Genomic DNA, 13,896 nt, shown 5'->3' with positions numbered 1-13,896 from the left:
TATTAAAAAAGCTTTTTCTTACTGCTTGTATATCCAGAGACAAATGGAAAAGGAACAAAGCTAAAATCAGTTAGTTGCCTTTTTATATCTTCTGTAACTTGATCCATAGCCAGAATGTGAAGAAAGCAAGAGCTACTCTTAAAATTATCTAAATAGTTTGTCTAAATATTCTCAAAAAGCCAGAATGGATGATATGCCAAGGTACCATTTTCTATGAAACATTTCTTTTAATAACATTTTATCCTGTTAAATATGTGTTTATTGAAGAGGTTTATAAAGTGAGTATTGAAATCAATTTAATGGATCATGAAAAGAATTTTATATGTAATAGAATGGATTAGAAATTCTGATGTGCATTATATAGAGAGTAATATTATAAGAATACAACTGTATCCTGGATCACAGTGTATTTTTCTTATTATTGTGTGTGATTAATGTTGTCTGAAAACTTGAGAATATACAGAAAAAAAAAGGACAAAATAGAGTGACCTATGCTCTCATCACTCCCAAATAGCAGTTGTTAACATTTGTCATTTACTTATCCTTCTTATGTTTTCTGCTTATTACGTACACAAACCAAACGGTAGTAAACAGTTTCTGGTTTTGTCCATTACCAAGATAGAACCTCCCTAGCACAGTTCTGTTTATGTGACACGTTTGCCTTCTGACATGGAGTTCCTACATGTTGCTCTGTAAGCATCACATAGAGGAATGTTCACAGATGCATTGAGGGGTTCTGATCCTCTAACAAACTGATAATTTGTTAAACGTAGTTCTTACCATCTTTTAAGTGATGTTCGATCTTTTGTCCTAAGTTAACAAGTTTAGGTAGGGTTAATCTGATTTTCATATAATTTTAATTATAAACTAGTTTTTTTCTTTTGTAACTTTTTTAACACTTTAATCAAAGTATATTACATTTTAATCAAGTGTATATAGTTTTTAAAATAGTGCAAAGGGGTTGCCCCAACCCTTATTAGCCTTTAATGCCACTCTATAGAGGAAATCATTCTTTTACTTTTATTTCTCCTTTCTTTTTTTTTTTTTTAAATAATTTAAAAAAACATTTATTTGGGTATATATTTCTTTCTTTCTTTTTTTTTTTTTAATTTTTTATTCCTTTATTTCTCATGTGTTCCCCATCCTGAACCTTCCTCCCTCCTCCCTCCCCATACCATCCCTCTGGGTCGTCCCAGTGCACCAGCCCCAAGCATCCAGCATCGTGCATTGAACCTGGACTGGCATCTCGTTTCATACATGATATTTTACATGTTTCAATGCCATTCTCCCAAATCTTCCCACCCTCTCCCTCTCCCACAAAGTCCATAAGACTGTTCTATACGTCAGTGTCTCTTTTGCTGTCTCGTATACAGGGTTATCGTTACCATCTTTCTAAATTCCATATATATGCGTTAGTATACTGTATTGGTGTTTTTCCTTCTGGCTTACTTCACTCTATATAATAGGCTCCAGTTTCATCCACCTCATTAGAACTGATTCAAATGTATTCTTTTTAATGGCTGAGTAATACTCCATTGTGTATATGTACCACAGCTTTCTTATCCATTCATCTGCTGATGGACATCTAGGTTGCTTCCATGTCCTGGCTATTATAAACAGTGCTGCAATGAACATTGGGGTACACGTGTCTCTTTCCCTTCTGGTTTCCTCAGTGTGTATGCCCAGCAGTGGGATTGCTGGATCATAAGGCAGTTCTATTTCCAGTTTTTTAAGGAATCTCCACACTGTTCTCCATAGTGGCTGTACTAGTTTGCATTCCCACCAACAGTGTAAGAGGGTTCCCTTTTCTCCACACCCTCTCCAGCATTTATTATTTGTAGACTTTTGGATCGCAGCCATTCTGACTGGTGTGAAATGGTATCTCATAGTGGTTTTGATTTGCATTTCTCTGATAATGAGTGATGTTGAGCATCTTTTCATGTGTTTGTTAGCCATCTGTATGTCTTCTTTGGAGAAATGTCTATTTAGATCTTTGGCCCATTTTTTGATTGGGTCATTTATTTTTCTGGAGTTGAGCTGTAGGAGTTGCTTGTATATTTTTGAGATTAGTTGTTTGTCGGTTGCTTCATTTGCGGAAAAGAAGAAGTAAAACTCTCACTATTTGCAGATGACATGATCCTCTACATAGAAAACCCTAAAGACTCCACCAGAAAATTACTAGAACTAATCAATGATTATAGTAAAGTTGCAGGATATAAAATCAACACACAGAAATCCCTTGCATTCCTATACACTAATAATGAGAAAACAGAAAGAGAAATTAAGGAAACAATTCCATTCACCATTGCAACGAAAAGAATAAAATACTTAGGAATATATCTACCTAAAGAAACTAAAGACCTATATATAGAAAACTATAAAACACTGGTGAAAGAAATCAAAGAGGACACTAATAGATGGAGAAATATACCATGTTCATGGATTGGAAGAATCAATATAGTGAAAATGAGTATACTACCCAAAGCAATTTATAGATTCAATGCAATCCCTATCAAGCTACCAACAGTATTCTTCACAGAGCTAGAACAAATAATTTCACAATTTGTATGGAAATACAAAAAACCTCGAATAGCCAAAGCGATCTTGAGAAAGAAAAATGGAACTGGAGGAATCAACCTACCTGACTTCAGGCTCTACTACAAAGCCACAGTTATCAAGACAGTATGGTACTGGCACAAAGACAGAAATATAGATCAATGGAACAAAACAAAATAGAAAGCCCAGAGATAAATCCACGCACATATGGACACCTTATCTTTGACAAAGGAGGCAAGAATATACAATGGATTAAAGACAATCTCTTTAACAAGTGGTGCTGGGAAATCTGGTCAACCACTTGTAAAAGAATGAAACTAGAACACTTTCTAACACCATAAACAAAAATAAACTCAAAATGGATTAAAGATCTCAACGTAAGACCAGAAACTATAAAACTCCTAGAGGAGAACATAGGCAAAACACTCTCTGACATACATCACAGCAGGATCCTCTATGACCCACCTCCCAGAATATTGGAAATAAAAGCAAAAATAAACAAATGGGACCTAATTAAACTTAAAAGCTTCTGCACATCAAAGGAAACTATTAGCAAGGTGAAAAGACAGCCTTCTCCTTTCTTTTTTAAATTTGAAAAAAGACATAGGAGACTTGGAAAATACAGAACAAGGTTACATATAGTTCTACTATATATTACAATTATTTCTTAAGTAGATAAATTAAGATTTTTAGTTGGAGTTTCAATATCAAACTCTCAAAAATCAATTGAATAGATAGAAAAGTAGAAGGATATAGTAGACTTGAAAAGCTCTATGAACCAATTCAACATAATTACATTCTTAACTTTTAATGGTTTCTGTTTTAAGCTCTTCTAGTGATTCGTTTCATGTTACTGAATAATAACTTAAGATCACAACTTCTTTATCAGTTTTAGACATTTACTGATTGCCAGTTCCATTGGAAATTAGATCATCTGTAACATGACAGCCTTTCCCCCTCTTTCCTCTCATCCTTGGAAGTGTTTTTGGTTTTTGTGGGTTTTTTGGTTCCTCTGTTCCACACCTTTGTAACTTTAAGCATGCTATTTTTTCTTGTGTCAACACCAATAAGCATCTCTTAACTCCTTTGTAGAATGATTCAAGTGTACACTTACTCTTTCTTTCACCTCTGTTACTTCCTTCTCCTGTACTCTTATATAGTAAAGCTTGAAATTAGTTTCTAGTCTTTCATTTATCTCCCATCTTCTTGACTTCTGAGTTTAATTGAACAGTGGGTGGTAGATAAATTCATGTAGTCCATCTGTTACCTTGAACCCCCTGGTTTCGTTTTAAACTCTTCATGGTTAAGTCGGTTCTCATGATGTAAACATAGTAAGTCTACAGCCATACCACCCTGAATGCACCAGAGCTCATCTGATCTCGGAAGCTAAGCAGGGTTGAGCCTGGTTAGTACTTGGATGGGAGACTGCCTAGGAATACCAGGTGCTATAGGCTTGGGCTTCCCTGATGGCTCAGACGGTAAAAGAATCCGCCTGCAATGCAAGAGACTTGGGTTCGATCCCTGGGTTGGGAAGATCGCCTGGAGAAGAGAATGACTACCCACTCCAGTATTATTGTCTGGAGAATCCCATGGACAGAGGAGCCTGGCAGTCTATGGTCCGTGGGGTCGCAAAGAGTCGGACACGACTGAGTGACTAACACAAACATAGTAAAAATTTGTTATTTTAAACAAAAGAGTAAATAGGTTGATTTCTAAAGAGATTCTTACAGAATCCTCCATGATGTTTTACTTTGCAGGTACGGAAAACTTTTTTCACCTTAGCATTTTGTGACTTCTGTAGAAAGCTGCTTTTCCAGGGGTTCCGCTGTCAAACATGTGGTTATAAATTTCACCAGCGTTGTAGTACAGAGGTTCCACTGATGTGTGTTAATTATGACCAACTAGAGTAAGTAATCAAAAAAAATTTTTTTGCCACTTTACATTTAACTTTTCTTAATGTGAAACTAGTATGTCTTAGAATCTGTGGATGTTTGCTTTACAGAAGAGTTGTTACAGGGAATTTTTTGAGGTTTGGCTAGACAGTAGTGTAGCCAGTACTTCTCTTTCAGATTATAATTCTGGTCTGCTGTACATTTCATTTATGTTTCATATTCTGTTTTAATTAATATAAGATCTCTTCCCGATAGATACCACTTTTAGATGGTTTTTGAGTGTTTAAATTAACTATTATATTTTTGGACCACAGATTGGGGAGTCTGGTTCTGTCAGCTGTTTTGTAAATTAAGTTTTCTCTCGAAGTTAGTGTCTGTGTCTCTCTCTCTCCCCTCTCTCCCACTCCCTCTCTCAATATATTGAGTTAATTTTAATCTTTTTCTGTGTATTGTCACTACTGCTATTAAGGTCTTACTTTATGATCACTGGAATTAGGGAGAGTTCCACTCAGTAGTTTAAAGTACATGATAATAATGTAATCTTTTAGCAATAGATACATTTTCTTCTAATTCCTTAACCATAAAGCATAATTTTTCCTCTCTACTATGTAGAAATTTGCTATATAGAACAATTAGTTTTAGATTCTGAGCTTGTCTTTGAAAATCGAGTATAATTTTTTACCCTAAGCTATCAGACAGAAATACAGCTAATTGAATTTAGCAGTCTTTCCTGAAAATGCAATTTGAGCTCAGAAATTTTTGTTAATTCTTTAATGTATTCTGGTGTATGAAGCTTCTGGGTTTTGCACAAGTTAGGTTTGTTTTGTTTTGTTTTTGTTTTTGCCTCACAGTTTGCTGTTTGTCTCCAAGTTCTTTGAACACCACCCAATACCACAGGAGGAGGCCTCCTTAGCAGAGACTACCCTTCCATGTGGCTCATCCCCTTCTGCACCCCCCTCCGATTCTATTGGGTATGATTTGATTCCTGCTGTTCAGTGACATGCTACTTGAGCTGATTTTTCTTTTTTTTTAACTTTTAGTTGCCTAGAAACATTTCCAACATTTGGGTCATTAAATTAAGGACTTTTTTTTCAGGTAACTCATCACACCTGTCATACATTTGGTACAGACACAGAGGGTTAAAACTGACATAGACTGTTGTAGGACCATACTTGGAAAAAATCAAGCAACAAATAATTTAGAGTCCCTGCCTTGTGCTTGCTTTATTTTTAATATCAGATACAGAAGTATATGATTTCCATTTAGAAAAAACCATTGACGCAGGAGATAATGGCCAACAGTTTTAAGCTAATATATAATTATAATCTACAATTTATGATATATTATTTTAAACTATGTGATAAATATTGCAATGTTTACAAAAGAGAATAGTGAGACAGTAGTGAACATTTAATCAAGAAAGTGGGATTTGAACTGGACCATAAAGAATTCCAGAGTCTGAATGAGCTCAGGAGATAAAAGCACAGTAGTGATGGTGGGACCAGAGGAGTAGGGGGAGAAGAGAAGGACAGAAACAGCTTATCTTCATTTTCTAGTTTATCCATTTTCTTTAGATTGGATAATAATATTTATAAGATTTAATCCAGATTTTTGTTTTTCCTACGTAAAGACCAGTGTTCTTTGCATACATATTTCTGACTTAGGTGCTACATGTTGCTGTCATAGTCTTCATTTATTATTAAGTTTCGAGAATGACTTGCTGTCACTACACCAGATCAATTATATTAATTAGACTGCCCTCTACAGTTGTAGTTAGTTCAGGCTTTTTCTACTTTTAAGTTATGACATAAACTGTGTTACTGCCTTGAGACTTTAAATTAGCCTCTAAGTATTTAGAAAAGCCAGTGCATGTTTCAAAAGTTTCTGAAAGCTGTCATTTTAAAATTCTGTTTACCTCCTCCCAAAATCCCTTGCCAAAGCCTGTTATTGGCTGTCTAAAGCAAAAACAGAGACAGCTTTGTCACGAACTAAAAATTAATCAATTAATCATAATAAAACCCTGTTTCCCTGGTGGCTCAGACGGTAAAGCATCTGCCTGCAGTGCAGGAGACCCAGGTTCGATCCCTGGGTCAGGAAGATCCTCTGGAGAAGGAAGTGGCAACTCACTCCAGTATTCTTGCCTGGAAAATCTCATGGATGGAGCCTGGCAGGCTACAGTCCATGGGGTCGCAAAGAGTCAGACACGACTGAGCGACTTCACTTCACTTCAATCATAATAAAAAGGACCAGTAGAGCAATTATTTTTATTTCAGTTCTAAGTGGATTCATTTAGTTAATATGAACAGTTAAAGTTAAAATTTCTTTCCCTACCCTTTTAAAAGGATGCTTCAAAGAAGTAAAACTCAAAAGTTGGTATGGTTCAGATTCTAGTAATATATTTTATTTAGAAGCTTGTTGTCACAAGTTGACTTTTTTGGCTCTTCCGACCTTCATCTGGTCCAAAACTATATTTTCTTCTCATTCTTCTTTTTTTTTTTTTTTTTTCTTCTCATTCTTCTTTAAACTCTCTCTCAAAAATGTCTTTTTATTCCCTCAGCTGTCTTTCTGGCTGTCTTATTAACCACTTGATACTGCTGATTAGTTTCAGAGTTTGCATAAGATGGGGTGCAACAATAACCAATCTCTGAAGAGAAGCTGTTAGCATTGAATCATTCATTGGTCCTGACGGAGCTCACTGAGTCGCACCTCATCAATCAAGTGGTACTCACTTCTCAGCTCCCTTGGATATTCTTTCTGAAGAACATAGACTTCTCATGGGTGTTTACAATCTATTCTCAAAACTTTAATGTGCTCTGTGAATGCCAGCTTCATTTTGGGGGCAGTGAGAGATCATAGACTTTGTTATTTATCTACACTACCAAAATAGGTCAGTCTGTCAGTTTCATCAAAAAGCAGTTTTTAGAAAATTTGCTTTAAGGTTTAATATATTATTCTTCTGTGCGTCTTGTATCAATTATTGGGCATAGTAAACATTTCAAACTATGAGAGATTGACACTCTGAGAATCATCTTTTGAATTTGGAAATTATTTTTGCCATTTTTGTTCAAGATTTTAATTTACCTCTTGTATAAAGCAATAGATAACATCTTGTATAAAGCAACAGATACCTGAAATACACATGTGTGGTTTTAAAAGATTTATGATTTCCTAATACTTCCCATAAAAATTTCATCTTAGTAACTTCATCAAGAAATGGCAAAGATAGAAATAATTAGCAGACATTATTCAGTCAGTGTGTACTTAGAACATTTTTGTATAATGTTAAAGAACAAGAGTTTCTTCAGCTGATTAACCACAGGTAATTTCTAGCCATTTGAAGATTTCTCTGGAGTTATCTGAATAAAATCAGTATTCTTATCATTGATACTTCGTGGAGGGTCTGCTTGAGCAAAGCAGCGTTGTTGGTATTAGTTGTAAGCATGTATCAGTTTTTTAAACTAATTCTTTTAAAAGCCATTACTGCCATTGCCTTTATTTTAAGGTTTTATTTAAGATTATGAAAACAAAATCTTTATATAATTCATTTTTCTATGTTATTCTTTCTAGAAAGTTGCTCTAAATCTTATCTTCCAATCACTTGACTTTTCCAGGCCCCCAATTCTCACCAGTCCATCTCCTTCAAAATCCATTCCAATTCCACAGCCTTTCCGACCAGCAGATGAAGATCATCGAAATCAGTTTGGACAACGAGACCGGTCCTCATCAGCTCCAAATGTGCATATAAACACAATAGAACCCGTCAATATTGATGTAAGTATCCAGCAGTGTTCAAATGTAGAAAATTCAAGTGTGTTTATTTTTCTGCTGTTTTTTTGGATCACAGACTGGGGAATCTGGTTCTGTCAGCTGTTTTGTAAATTAAGTTTTCTCTCTCTCTCGAAGTTAGTGTCTGTCTGTGTCTCTCTCTCTCCCCTCTCTCCCACTCCCTCTCTCAATAAATTGAGTTAATTTTAATCTTTTTGTGTATATTTTTAATATAGATTTATAATATAGATCAGAAATAAGTGCCATGTTTCATTTATCACAGTTAGTATAAGTAACAGACTTTTCATGAATTACAGATCAGAAAAGCCTTGTCATCTTCTCTGCTGGCATAAAATATTTAACTAGTACCAAAGTATAGAGTTATTCTCATTGGTTTTTTCCTTATGACACTTCTGTAAAAGTCTTATTTTCATTTATTTAACAGATAATCAATCCACTTGACCCATTTGAAGGTATAGAAAAAATAAGAATATACTTGCATATTTCAATGTGAAGTCTTTACCTAAATTTCTAAAAGTTCAGCTTTGAGTTAAATAACGCTTAAGGACTAATCATTACTTTATGTACTTCTCGTGCAAAGCTACTGTTTACCTTCTTTACTTTCTTGAGTATACCATTGTACTCCATCTCTATACAAATCAATTATTTTAGCTACTTCTGGCTGATCACTCTTGAATTTTTTTCCTTTTCTAGTTTATGTTACACACTGGAAGTTAATTATGAACCTTAGTGTCACTTCTTCAGTTTAACCTTGACTTCTGGACAGCAAAAACCATTCCCAATATAGTTCCCTAAAATAGGAATTATTACGTGATGACCTAACTTAAGAGGTCATCAAAAAACATTTGTATTAATAAAAGGCTTAGAAGACAAAGCAGAGGTCTATTTCCCATAGTATAGACCAAGGGTCAGCAAACTCTTAAAGGGCCAGATGGTAAATATTTTAGGCTTGTGGATCTTGCAGTCTCTAAAGACAACTGTTGAGCTCTGTCACTAGTGTGAAAACAACCACAGATAATAAGTACATTTTAAACAAACAGGTGAGGCTTTATTCCAATAAACTTCAGTAAAGCAGGTGGCCAGCCCATTGTATTTTGCTAGTTCCAGATATAGACAAAAGGGAAGGAAGGGTTGAGAAAAAAAGATGACATACACAGGATCACTCCAAAAGGACTGGTTCATTCTACTGTATCATCCTGATAACCAAATTCCTGAAGAGAATAAAGAGCCCTTGACATCTGAGCTGTGGTGGGGTCAGGATCATTTCTCCCATAATTTGTACTTTAGAATAAAAAATGTGGGTTATCCTTAATCTTGAATGTAATAAGCAACAGAAAAAGCTACCAAATTTGTTTGCATTGGGAAGTAATCATATTTAAAAAGAAATCTGAAACTGTTTACCCAGATAAGCAGGATACTGAAATTACTGAGGGGTCATGTGTATGCTAGAGGACAGCCTGTTGTTCTCTAATGAGCCTAATGTTCTCGTTATACAGGCATTCCTTCTGTGAGTCCTCATAAGGTTGAGTAAAGGAGCCAAAATTATCCTAACAGGAAAATATTCACTAATTAACAGACTCCCCTAATAAGTCTCCACCCACATATTCCTCCCTCCCAGTTTAATACTAGCTTGCATTCCAGTCCCTTTTCATCATTATCCAACATTGCTATGAAAAAATAAAGCAGACTGATTGCTAGTCTGACAACAACAAAAAGATTTTAAGGATTTATTGAAGATAATGAAAAGCCACTGGGAAATAAGGATACAGCAGAATTAAATTAGTCCAGTTAACAGTAAAAGAGAGTAAGTGTCTAAAGGATGACAAGAGAACAGGCTTTTCTAAAGAAAATGAATTAAATATCGAAGGATTGATGGAGGCATTGAGGGAACTGAAGAAATCCTTTAAAATTTTTATAGAAATGATTGATTGTGATGTGAAAGATGAATATTAAATTGAGAGTTTCAGTTTATGTTATTGTAAGTTTGATATTATGGCCAACAAAACCTTGATTCCCTCTGTATTAATTCTAAGAATTAGCATATTGTTGACATTATAACTTAATATTTTTGTTGAAGTAAATGAAAATAAACTTTTTATCAATCTTAATTTCATTTTTCAAGATACATTCCCAAGTCAGACTTTCTTCCTACTTTTTGCTATGAAATTTTTTTTCTGATTTTGTTGGATTTATTTAAAGTAGCCTTTTCTTAATACCAATTTTTCTCAGCTAAAACGGTCTTCTTCCATCTGCCTCGACCCACATACAAAGGGGGAAAAAAGGAGGAGAGGGAAATAAATGAATAAGAGGATTTTATGAAATATGAAATCAAATCTTATTTCTAGGTTAGATCTATTGTCAGTATGTTCAAAGTTGTAAACTTTGTATTTACTTTCAAAAGTAACATTCTTTTAGACTATTTCTCTTTATATCTTAGTGTTCCTAAGATTCTCCTGTTCTCTTCGGCTTGAACATTTGGAGTGTCATGTTTACATCTTTCTGTTTCATCTTCCCCATAAGCAAATAGTCATAAGATATCACCTTTCCTTTTGATATGTATCTCAAATTTGTTTTTTCTACCACCATTTGGGCCCATATTTCTTCACTTGAACTACTTATGACATTAATCTGCTATATAAATTTCCTGCCATTGATTTCTCTGTCCATTTACATTCTTTATTGCTACTGTCAGAATAGGGTTTTATTCGTTTTATTATTTATTGTAAGACTTCAATCACCATCTGTTCCTTTGTTATAAAACTTTTGTTTACTTCCCATTGATTATAAAATATAAACCTTTTAGCATTTCATTCAATTTCAGTCATCTCATTCAGTTTCAGTCATTATTTATCATTTATTATTCCAGTAAACCAAATTTAATATTTACTGTGGGATAGGCACTGTATCAGAATAGGGAATTAAGATGAATTAGCATACAGTCTTTGCCCTCAGGGAGATCACGGTCTAATGGATGAATCAGACATATAAATAAATAAACACAAAAATATACAATGATGGTTTATAGAAGGGGATGAACTCTACCTGATTAAAGACAGTCAAGTTTAGCAGAGAAGAGATAACATTTAAGCCAGATTGTAGAAGATGAATAATGAATATGAAGGAGTAGGGATTTATTAAGTACCTAGTGTTAGGGGTTTTAAGAAGGAAGAACATTTGTTAAGGAAATGGTATGTGCAGAAGTATGGAAGTACCTTTATGTGGGATGTAATTAATACTTGATATTGTAGGGAAGATGACATGTATTATTCTGAGGTCTCTGTAGTAGTTGATAGTGAAGGGTCCAGTAAACTGAGTGGGAAAGAAAGTGGTCAGCTCTTTACTTTAGAAAAATCTTTTGAATTAGTGAGAGATTTGATAGACGTGGTTGTTAGGATTGATACTGTAAATGGCATGCTTACTATGTGCTAGGTCCTTTACCAAGTACATAAAATTTCTTATTCCATCCTCATAAACACTTGTGAGTTAAGTACTATTATTTTCCTTCTTTTACTGTTAAGAAAATTAGATTTAGAGTTGTCAAGAAACTTTTTCCAGATCACACAGGTGGTAAATGATTGAAATGGGGTAAAACCTGGCCATTCTTCTTATAGGCAACTGCTGTTCTATCTAGTAGTAAAGGAGAGAAGTGGGAGATGAGAGATAAAAAAAGACAATGCCTAGAATTCTCTGCCTTAGGTGTATACATAGTATTTATTTGATTCATTAAGATAGAAATGCCTAGGGAAGAACAGGGTTTGTAGGAATGAAAATGTTAACTTTTATTTTGGACATACTGACTTGAAGATGTCTGTGCATCTTTACTGGTTTAGAAGTCCAGTACCAGTTGAAATAAAGACCTTGAGTAGAGATACACATTTAGAAATAATTAGCCTATTTGTGTTAAAGTCATGGATGTAAATGATGGTAGAAATGCAACCCTAGTGATCATTAACTTTTGAGATATAAGCAGAGACTGTCTTTGTCTGTCTCCATTATAGGCTCCTCTTCCTAAATTTAGCTTCAAACAAGTAAGAGAAAGTGGTGTTGAAGAAGCCAAAGGGAGAAATGGGGACTTCAAGAATGCTGAAGTAGTTGATGGCAGTTGTCATTGAGACTCAAATGTATTCAATATAACTATTGAACTGGACAATTACAGTGTCATTTTGATGTCATTAAGAGCTGTTTTAGAGGTCTAGTGGAGGAGAGCAAAAGCTGGTAAAAATGTGGGATTGAGTGCCAGATTTGAGAAGCTTGGCTACAAAGGAATGATGAAAGCCATAGACTGAAGCAGAATCATGTGAGAGACTTGAGCATACTTGTAACTTGAGGGGAAGAAGCAAGTAAAGAGAGAGGTTCAAAAGAACAAGAGAAGGAGTAATTAAGGTAGTAAATAAAAATTCCTTGAACTTGGAAGTGATGTTCCTCAGGGGCTGCTGCTGTGCTGCTGCTAAGTCGCTTCAGTCGTGTCTGACTCTGTGCGACCCCAGAGACGGCAGCCCGCCAGGCTCGAGGAGTTAAAGGTGAACATAGCTGCCTCTGAACTCTCTAGAGACAGAGAGACCGTGGGCAGATGACCTAACCGTGGAGCTAACAGTGTCTGCCCCTTGTAGTGATTATCATTCTTGGCACAAAAAAAGAATTCAGAAATTATAGCTAATATTATGCAGATGTTTGTAGATATAGAGACAGAACAGAATGTTCTTTGATAGCTTCTGTTTTCTCTATCCTGCTAAAAAGGGGAAGAGCGGTAATTAGGAAAGGAACCATAGGAAATTGGGGGAAAGTTTGAAATAGCCAGTATTGGAATACTAGAAGGTCCTGTTTAACCTAGATCACATAGAAAAAGATTGTCAGAGAGCTTTAAGAACATATTTAAGATCGGAAAATACAAGCTTATGGTGGTTATTAGCAGAAGGTTGTCCAGAAGGCCTTTCTTTTTTTTTTTTGGCAGCTCAGCTTATGGGATTGTACTTCCCTGATGAGGGCTTAAACCCCAGCTCTCAGCAGTGAAAGCTCAGAGTCCTGGACCACCAGGGAATTCCACCTCTGCTTTTCTGCATCCTATCTACCGCTCAAACTCCAGCTCTTAGATTAACTTCTTCAAATGCTTCACCAGTGACCAAGTTCTATAGTTATTTCTTTATCCTTTGAACTTATGTTGCACCAAGAATCTTTTTCCATATACTGTTTATTTGGCAATTAATTAAGCAACTTTGGCACCTTTTTTTTATTGTTTTCTTAAGCTCTTATTTTTATGTAATTTCTATGTTTGTATATCTTTCTTAGATGATAAGCTGTCAAGAACTCAAAGTTAGTGAGACCACCATGATTTTATATTTATTGGTAGTCATACAACCACTAATACTTAGCACCTTATTTGCAGATATTTGTTGATTATTCTGTATAAAATGGTAAAGGTTTTTTATAGTACATTGAACATGGCAGAAATGCATCTGTAAAGAATCTTCTCTTGTTTTAGCTTATAAGCCTTTGGGCATATTTAGAGACATTTGGGGTAGGTCAGTCATCAGTTATACTGGGTAAACTAAGTTCTGTCAAAGTCCAAATTGGTCCAAATTGCACTACATTGCCAGTAGATTCCTCCCCCACTGCCCTGCCTCACAATGTCTGTTATAAAAAGCTGTATTTTAATAATAAAGAC

At 35.0% G+C, this 13,896-nt stretch overlaps 1 protein-coding gene, 1 non-coding gene and 1 pseudogene across 15 annotated transcripts in view; all 3 read left to right on the top strand.

Annotated features, from left to right (window-relative positions):
* Positions 1 to 13,896, top strand: part of BRAF (B-Raf proto-oncogene, serine/threonine kinase) — a 178,058-nt gene that overhangs the window by 97,119 nt on the left and 67,043 nt on the right. For 13 of the 14 annotated variants that reach the window (XM_061414918.1, XM_061414920.1, XM_061414919.1 and 10 more), the window contains 3 exons: positions 4,314 to 4,462; positions 5,300 to 5,419; positions 8,060 to 8,219. In XM_061414918.1, the coding sequence (XP_061270902.1) occupies positions 4,314 to 4,462; positions 5,300 to 5,419; positions 8,060 to 8,219 (429 nt within the window). The remainder of the gene's footprint in view (positions 1 to 4,313; positions 4,463 to 5,299; positions 5,420 to 8,059; positions 8,220 to 13,896) is intronic. The other variant, XM_061414921.1, reaches the window with a different exon arrangement.
* Positions 3,892 to 4,010, top strand: LOC133246950 (5S ribosomal RNA; annotated as a pseudogene).
* TRNAC-GCA (transfer RNA cysteine (anticodon GCA)) lies at positions 6,474 to 6,546 on the top strand. The gene has a single exon. It is a non-coding gene; the product is annotated as a tRNA-Cys (tRNA).

This window comes from Bos javanicus, chromosome 4, assembly GCF_032452875.1.
Source record: "Bos javanicus breed banteng chromosome 4, ARS-OSU_banteng_1.0, whole genome shotgun sequence".
Classification (NCBI taxonomy): domain Eukaryota; kingdom Metazoa; phylum Chordata; class Mammalia; order Artiodactyla; family Bovidae; genus Bos; species Bos javanicus.
Note: the sequence above shows the minus strand (reverse complement) of the source record. Positions and strands in the feature narration are given on the sequence as shown.